This window comes from Heterocephalus glaber, unplaced genomic scaffold (assembly GCF_053883595.1).
Source record: "Heterocephalus glaber isolate CG9 unplaced genomic scaffold, H.glaber_assembly_v1.0 deba00001479, whole genome shotgun sequence".
NCBI lineage: Eukaryota > Metazoa > Chordata > Mammalia > Rodentia > Bathyergidae > Heterocephalus > Heterocephalus glaber.
Window position 1 is genome coordinate 2,078,321 of NW_028258316.1, and position 8,702 is coordinate 2,087,022.

Consider the following 8,702-nt stretch of genomic DNA (forward strand, 5'->3'; position numbering starts at 1 on the left):
AGGACACGGGGCAGGGCTGGTGGACACCCAGCCGCCTCCTCTGCAGCACAACCGGGGAAGAGGGGAGCAAAGGCGAGGGTTTGGAGGGCCCAGGAGCCCGGTGCCTCTGGGGGCTCTCGGGCCCAGGGCGTAAGCCCCAGGCGCGGACCTCACCTTGGCAGCTTGACTGGATCGGGCGTGTACCCAATAGGAATGTGCAAGGGAACACAGCCCGGGTTACAGGGCAGAGGCAGAGCGTCCGGCTGCCCGGCAGACATGCAGCTCTGGGTGCTCGAGATGCCCCGCGGGCCGGCAGCACAGTGCCCACCAGCAGCCCCCACCCTCTACCCAGCGAGTGCCCCTCACACAGGCAGCGGGTCCTCTTCCCACCGCAGCCCATCAGAGACTTGGGGCCAGCAGCGACCCCACACCGCCCACCTCCAGCCTGACCACCACTCCCTCCCCCAGCTCACTGCCTCTCCCAGGCTCATGGCTGCCACCCACGCTGCACCCCACCTGCACCCCGACAGCCCCCGAGCCCTACCTGCTGTGTGCCAGGTGGTCCCTGACGTCAGTCGCTCACGCTCCAGCAGCACGGCCCCGGCCACGCCCAGCTTGGCCAGGTGGTACAGGGTCTGGCAGCCCACGCTGCCCCCGCCGATGACCACCACGCTGGCTGTGCTGGGCAGGGGCTGGCTGGGGCCTCGAGATGCCGCTCCAGGGCCCTGGGCCTCCTCCTTCAGGGTGCGCTGGTAGGGCACATTCTTCTCTGCCTTGGGACCCGCAGCACCAGCCAGGGCCTGCAGCCCAAGGCGCTGGGCTGGTCTCCATCGAGGGCAGGCAGTGGCCACAAGCAGGGCTCGGTTCAGTGAGGCCATGGGGACTTGGGGACTTGGAGCACCGGCAGCTAAGAAGAGAGCAAGGGCACACGGCGGGGCAGGGCTGTGTTGTGTACCAGACCCTGCTGCCCCACTCCCAACTCTGCCCGGGGCTCCTCCTGCTGCCTCTCGGGTGTGGCCGCATCCCCCTGCTCACCCACGTGGACAGAGGCACAGGTGGGGTGGGAGGGCTGTGGAGCCCAGAGCAGGACAGAGAAGAGGGGCCAACATGGCTGGCAGAGGCCCACAGTGGGACCTGGGAAAGCGGAGCATCCAGGGAGGGAGGATATCAAAGATGGGGTGACCTGACGACCGATTGAAGACAAGGGGAGCCGGGTCCCGTGGGACACTGGAGACCCAGAGAGCATGAATAGAGAGGCTGGAGCTGCAGGGGTTGGTGCAGGGCCTGGACAGCTCGGACGGGGCAGGGACACCAGTGGGAGGCAGAGGTGGGGGTGGGGTAGTGTGGGAAAGCAGTGCAGGCAGGCAGGGGGCCCAGCGTGCCCCGGGCCAGAGTCCCAAGAGTCCGTCCCCCTCAGCGGCCCTGAAGTCCTTCAGCGGCCCAGGCAGAAGCCGCTCAGGCTCAAAGACTGCAGGTGGGAAAGGGACGCTGGGTGGGGGCCTCCCGGGCCTCTGCCTCTGCTCCTCCCAGATCCTCTCCTTCAGGAAGCCCTCCCCGACCTCCCCAAGAACGAAGACCAGCACAGGGAGCTGAGGGCGTCTCCCGGAGGGTCCTGCCCAACACAGGGGGCGAAGATGCCTCAAGGGGGTGCCAGGGCCCTGTCCCCAGGCCAGCAGGAGCAGGAGGGCCCTGGTTGCAACCTGCAGTGCTACCTGCGTTGCATTAGTTTAACAGCACCCGAGGCTGGGCCTGCAGGCACCTGGGGTAACTAAAGCAGGGGCCTGGCCTGGCTTCCGCTTCGGTGTCTGTCTCCTTCATCAGAGCAGACACCTCTGGGCCTGGCGTGTGGGCCTGACCATGGCCCCACAGGGGCTGTAACACAGGGCTTACCGGGCCTGCGTCGCTCCCTTCCAGACCGGGACACCAGGACAAGGGGACCTAACGGGTTGGCAGGGACACACCAGCACCCGCTTCCAAGTCCCCGGAGCAGCGCCTAGAAGTCTCCAGTCACATCTCCACACCCGCAGCTGTCTCGGGGTTAGGAAAGCAGCACCCGGTGCTCCCAACCCCCATGTGGCACCCCCAGAATGGGAGCAATGACCCCGTGACAGGAGCCGAGGTGACCCCTGCTGTCTCACCATGGGACCCGGTTGGCCCCTCGGGCTGGCCCAGAACCCGGAAGAACCAGTCCTGAGACCCATGGCCGACCAGGTCTCCACCAGGTGACCTGTGCTGCCCCTTCTCTCTAAACCCGCTGAGACGGCCCTTCGTCCCCTCCCTGCCACCCTGCGGGTCCTTGCCCAGCGCCATGGGCAGTGACCCCGCCTGGTTGATGGGGACCCCAAGAGGGGCGTTTACCCTAACCTCAGAAACACGGCTGGTGTGAACTAGCTAAGATACCCCTCGTTTAAAGACCTACCTGTTTAACAGCTGTTCAGACTTAGGAGTTGTCTTTTTTTTTTATACATTCTGTACGTCTTGTTCACAGATTCTCAATGTCTTTTTCTGTACAGCTCACCTTATTTGTACAGAGCTGTCATTTGTGCTGCTTGTGCTGGACAGTACTGTGGTTCTGCGTTCTGTTCTACATTACAGCACTGCATGTAAGTTATGCAAACAAACCAAAGCCATCGAGCTGGAGCCCTTTGACCCCTCTGTTCTGAACACTGTAATGTACGTGCTGTATACAACTCCTCATTTAGCAACCAACTCATTTAACTCCGTTGTTAAACAAGGAATGTCTGTAATTGACTAAGTTGCTTCTACTGCCACTCTCCTGTGGATGTGACTGTCTCCCGTTTCACAGAGAGGAAACTGAGGCACAGAGAGGTCCCCACGAGTGACCAAGGTCACAGGGCCACAGCATGCCCTCCTGGGGCACAAGGCCAGGCCCTGGGAGCCTGAAGCCTGTGAGCTCCCCTGCCGTGGCCCAGGCCCAGTGGGGCTGAGTGAGGGCCCTGCCATCCTGTGCCCTCTCCCAGGGCAGCGGGTATAGCAGAGAGCCAGGCTCCATCCCTGAGGCTTTGAGGCAGGAGGAAGAGTTGCCAGCAGGAGATCCCCAGCCTTTCTGTAACCCTTTGCCCCCAGGGGTGACTCCTGCCCTTCTACTGCTGCAGAACCCTGCATGGGCGCCCATCTACCTTGGGTCCTCGAAGGTGCTGTCTTCCAGGAGTCCTGATGGGGGGAGTGGGCACCAGGGCCCCGAGGGGACCCTCCAGGTGGGCGCAGCACACCTAGGAGCCTCCTGCTCCCTCCCACTGAGCAGGGTCCAAACGGTGCTGGCCTTGTGCCCCTTCCCTGCCTGCCTGGCCAGTCCACCGCCCTGCCTCCTCCTGCAGCAGCTGCTTCAACATTAACCCGTATGGCTTGCAGCTCCCTCCCTGGACAGGCTCAGGAGTCAGCACTGGGGCAGGCAGGGATCTCGTCAGGGGCTCTGGTGGCACCTCAGCCTGGCTGGGTACGCGGGGAACGGGAAGGTGAGGGGCCAAGCACAAAAAGGACCCTGCATGTTGTCTCCTGGGGGAGCCCCAGCTGCTCGCCGCCCCCACAGTCCCTGCAGCCAGCTGAGCCCCACCAGCCCCACTCCCAGGGAGGCCCGGACCCACCCTCCTGGGAGACCAACCTCCTCCCTTCGGTGGTGGCACTGCCGCTGCCTTCCTCCCCAAGCTGTAGTCTAGCCGGAACAGGGCCCCCTCCCCCTGCAGCCTGCGCCGTGTCCCCGCCCCACGTGTGGGCGGGACGCACCGCCAGTGGGGCCCTCGGCCAGCCCAACAGGGCAGCAGCCAAGTGGGCAGCTTGGCTGGGGACTGGAGGCCAGAGCCCCATCTCTGTCTCTGGTGACCTGGCAGGTGACTTCCTCTCCTCTCCAATGCTCACTTCCTGTCCCTAACAAGGGGTCTCAAGGTCGCTGCATTGACCCAGTGCCCCTGACTGTCCCAGGAGCTGAGCACAGGGAGTGGCAGAGTTGCCCACCCATACTGAGGCTGCCCAGGAGCTCATCCTGGCACGGACAGGGCCTGGTCCTCTCTGCGACCCCAAATCCTGCCCTCCAGCGCTCCCAGGGTGGGATTCCTGCTTCCACGACAGCCAGGCTCACCAGAATCCAGAGAAGGGCCCAGCGGGCCTCGGGCCACACAGCGATCTGGGCAGGGTTGGACCAGGTGACCGCACGTGGCTGGGCCTGGGCATTTGCCCCCTGGAGGCAGAAGTGGGTACCTAGAGGAAGTGGGAGGAAAAAGAACTTCTGGAGAGCACCACCAGCCATGAAGGGACAAGTGAGGCCGCCACTGTATCAGCAACCAAACAGCTGTGTTCCGGCTGTCTGTCTGGCAGTCAGCCTGTCCGAACTCCACCGGCTATGCACTTGGTGTATATGAAGCCTCGCTGGGAGATCGAGCCTCCCCAGCCCGGGCTGACCTGGGGGCATTGGGGCTCAGAAAGCAGGCGAACCCAGGAGGTGGGTCCTGGCTGTGACGGGGCCACAGCCCAGCAGGCTGTCCTTCCTCCAGCGGGGACTGGGACATCCTGGAGGAGGGCCCCAGCCCTGAGGCTGCTGTGTGCTGACCCCATCCCCAGTCCCTGCGTGGAGGGCAGGGGGCGGTGCTTAGGCCCCAACACCCGCCTCATCCCAGGCTTCCCTGGGCTGTCGTGGGGTCCTGGATGGGGGAGAGACCAGCGTGGTCCCTGTCTGCACGCTGCAGCCCAGCCTGGCTACCTGAGGAGAGGTTGTGCCCTGAGCAGGGCGGACAGGGCAGCCCGGACTCCCCTGGCCCTGAGTCCTGAGGCCAGTGGCAACAGCAAAGCTGTCCCAAGCCAAGTGGCAGTGCTGTCACCTGGACTTCGGACATGGGGCAGAGGCTGGAGGGGGACCTGGTGCAGGCAGTGTGGTGGGATCTGTCATTGACCCGGGCATGCGACACCCTGCTCAGGAAGGGACAGGAGGGCAGGCCAGCTCCGGGGGTGGAGGCACAGGCACTGGCCCGCAATGCCAGGACAGGTCCTGCTGCCGCCCTGCACTACCTCAGGCTGCTCTCAGCTCCTGTCCCTCCACTGAGACTCAGTTTCCCTATCTGAGAAGTCAGACTGTCCCCTGCGATGCCAGCTTCATAGACATTTTCTAATTTCCCCTGATGATTATTGCTCTCTCCTTCTTGGATTTTGAGGAGCACGTGGACATCGTGGCTGACTTACCCCAAATCCAAGGGAGAACCGTGCTGGACTCAGGCCTCGCAGCTGCTCCCCTCCGGCCCAGCGGGCCTCCCCACAGTCCCCGGCTGCTGCCCGCCTTCTGGGGCACTAAGGCTGACCACAGGAGGTCCTCTGCCGGGCAGAAGTCCAGGGCAGCACAGGATGGGTTGGGGGTCCTCCACCAAGCTCCACACGTGGCTCCGTGAGAACACAGGCAGCGATCATGACAGCCCAGCCTGGGAGCCCGTCCTCCCCCCTCCCAAGAAGCGCCAGTGTGGGAGGTCAAGGGGCAGGCAGGACAGCAGGTGCCAGGTCCCTTCAAGTCACAGACCAGGAGCACTGGAAGCCAGGATGCTTTGGAGAAGGAGTTATCCTGCCAAGGTTTTATTTTTCCAACAAAAACCTCAAACACACACAAAAGCCCCAAATGCCTGCCTCCACTGCCCCTGGGGCTGGTGAAGACCGGATGCTCACATCCATCGCGGGACGAGTCCGGCCTTTCCCAGAGGAGCGCCCCAGCCTCTGCCCTTTCGGTCCTGGGGCCACCTGAGGCATCTGCCCCGGGGCACGGCGGGTGCGAGCAGCTGGTGCCAGGGCCCGGATGCCGTGGCTCCTCGCCTGTGCGCCACATCCCCCACTCGTCCCCACCATGCTTTGCATGGGGAAGGGTTGCTGCCCACTCTGAGCCTGTGCCCTGGTGAAGCTGGCCCACCTTTGCAGGGCCCACTTAGGGCACCGCTGTCCAGCTGGCCACAGTCCCCACCCTGTGTCCTGGCCCTTTCACGGCCCCCTGGCCTCAGGGACCTCTGCCTTCCCAGCTGCTCACCAGACCCCTGGCTGCCCTCTGAGTCCAGCCCCTAAGACACGCATGCCCTGGCAGTGCTGGGCAGGCAGGAAACTGGGTGCGTTTGGGCTCTGAGGCTGCAATGCCCTCGAGTGCCCAGGCGGGGGCAGCAGCACCCAGGGATCTGGTCACCCCCAGCAGCCTGCCCGGCAGGAGGTTGGCCATGGCGGGAAACACCGCCCCCCAATGGCCATTAGTGAGTACTGCACCCTGGGGAAGAACCACTCGTGGCAGCGGGGAGACAACCAGGCTGTTCTCAGGAGACCGGCAGCTCGGTTCTGGACCACAAAGCCCCTCCCTCAAGCAGGACAGAGAAAGGGGCGGCCCCAAAGGAGAGTAGAGCGTGGGAACCCTGCTCCAGGGAGCAGAGTGCATGTCGCCTAGCTGCTTGCCACCCCTGCCCCTGTCAGATTCAGAAGGGGAGGGTTAAACGCCTCTAGGCGGCTGGGAATCTGTCCATGGCACTGTAATTCCACCTGGCTTTGCTCTGTGTATTTATTTGTTTGGCTGGTTTTTTTGAGATAGGGTTGCACTATGCAGTCCAGGCTGGCCTCAGACTTGAGGCAATCCTCCTGCCTCAGCCTCCTGAGTGCTAGGATGACAAGAGTGTACCACCACTCCCGGCTTGCTGTGTGCATTTGAGGCTGTGTGCTAAGGTCCAGGATGGTGCATACGGCTCCGGTGTCACTGGTTACCACTAAGGAGCCTCTTGCACAGCTGCTGCATCTGCCTGTCTCGCTGTCGGGTTTGGTGCATCCGCCGATTTCCAAGGTGCAAATGCCCTCTCCGCAGCTGAGCTGACCCGACAGCAGGAACTGGGGTGCCAACACCATCGGCTCCATTCCCAGCTTTGCTGCCTTCACACCGCATAGCTCCTTCCCGTGGGCCCTAGTCACACGGTGGTCACTTCCTTCAACCCTGGCCTGGATTCTCCTTTCCACCCTCTGCTTTCAGTATTTCTGAGACACCGGTCCCCGCTGGGCCAGCACAGTGGTATTCAAGCGTGTGACACACAGCCTGGTCACTGGTGGTGACTGTCCACGAAGGGGAAAGGCGGGGCTGAAGCTCAGCTGCCGGGGTGAGGACCAGCGATGGGCGCTGAACCTCGCCTGAAAAGCAAGAGAACCTGAGCGCCCACGGGTGCAGGGAGACAGATGCGGGCACAGCAAGCTACCCTCGCCCCAGTAAGGTCCGGCCAAGCCACGGGCTCGGGAGAAATAGAATCCACTCCCTGCCGATGTCTGGGTGGCTTCCTCCCAGCCAAACTGGGGTGCGGGCTGCCTGTGTAGGCAAACCAAGAGTCACGCAGGGCTGGGCCACAAGAGTCCCAGCCCAACATTCTGTGCGTTCTCCATGTGAGTTAGACACTGACCCCCAAGACATGCTTCCAGGAGGCCAATGCCTCTGCCAGGCAGAGCCCTGAGGCTGTCAGGTCCTTGTGTTGGGCTGTGGCTCCCTCTCCTACCAAGACCCAGCACCGATCTGTCCCCAGCCTCCTCTGCAGCCAGCTGTGGCCACCTGACCGGCTGTGCAGAGGCGGGGTAGCTTCAGGGGGTGTCCAGAGTGGGGTCATGCCCTTACCTGCCCTTCTTCCAGCCAGAATGTGAATCCAGGGCCTGGGGTAGAAGCCTCAGCTGGGGAAGTCACGCAGGAGACCAAGCAGCCACCCACAGGGAGAAGGCTCTGGGCCTGACACCACGGAGGACGGTCCAGCCCTGGTCACACCTGGAGCCCTGGGGGCCACGTGATGGTTTCTTCTATCTAGCTGTGCCCCGAGGGCCTCGTGAGCTCAGAGGCCGGCTTTTGGAAAAGGACCGGACCACGGAGCTCAGGGCTGAACCGGTCAGGAGGCGGGGCCTGGTGGGAGGTGGTCGCTGGGGCGTGGCCTCTCTGGGTTCTTCTCCACCTAGGCGCCTCTCTTCTCTCTCCTTCCTGTCCACTGTGCCCTCAGCAGCTGCCCTCCGCTCAGGCCCTTCCAGACTTCCTGCCTTGCAGCCAGCTGACCATGGACTGAACCCTTGGGCCGAGATAAACTCTCCTCCTTTAAATTGCAGGTGTTGGGTATTTTGTCCTGAGGACAAGGAAGTGACTGAGACGGCAGCCCTCACTCCTGTCCGAGGGGCAGGTGGTGACTCTAACCAGCCCTAGCAGAGCTGTTTTGCTATGTGCACGTGCAAGTGTTATTTTTCTAGGGAAAAGTAAAGACTCACAATTCAAGTATTAAGACAAATGCGTGCACCGGTATCAAGCTGTGACCAGAGAGAAGAGGCTGGGCTCAGCCCACAGACACGGTCAGATCTTTTCACTAGAAGGCCTGCCATGCGGCAGGGCCTGGCCACCACCAGACAGTGCAGCCAGAGGTGATGTCCAAGCCCTGTAATTTGCGCACATTTAATACCTTTGTAATTTTCCACTTGGAAAAATTACCTTTTAAGTGGTAATTTGAAAATGCTTAACGGAGACTAAAACTTTTGTTCAAGGAATAAATACTTTGTTCCAATCTGGGAGGATGAACAGAAAGCAAAGCTCAGAAAGCTTAGGAAGGCCAGGCAGGGTCGGAAAGCGAAGCTCACCCTGGGCCTTGTCCTTATGCAGCACATGCTGTCAGGGCAGCAGTGCTGTATTCTACAAGTTTTGATAGGAAGGATTCATATCATTTAATTTAAAATTTTAAAATAATTTTGAACTGTTT

General features: G+C 62.0%; 1 protein-coding gene across 10 annotated transcripts in view; it reads right to left on the minus strand.

Annotated features, from left to right (window-relative positions):
* Positions 1–5,188, minus strand: part of Sardh (sarcosine dehydrogenase) — a 38,803-nt gene extending 33,615 nt beyond the window's left edge. The window contains exons 1-3 of one of the 10 annotated variants that reach the window (XM_087182958.1): positions 5,170–5,188; positions 4,076–4,194; positions 524–886 (exon numbers count right to left, since the gene is read on the minus strand). In XM_087182958.1, the coding sequence (XP_087039084.1) occupies positions 524–857 (334 nt within the window). In that variant the 5' untranslated portion in view covers positions 858–886; positions 4,076–4,194; positions 5,170–5,188. The other 9 variants (XM_087182960.1, XM_087182956.1, XM_087182957.1 and 6 more) reach the window with 9 other exon arrangements.
* Positions 5,189–8,702: the final 3,514 nt, after the last annotated feature.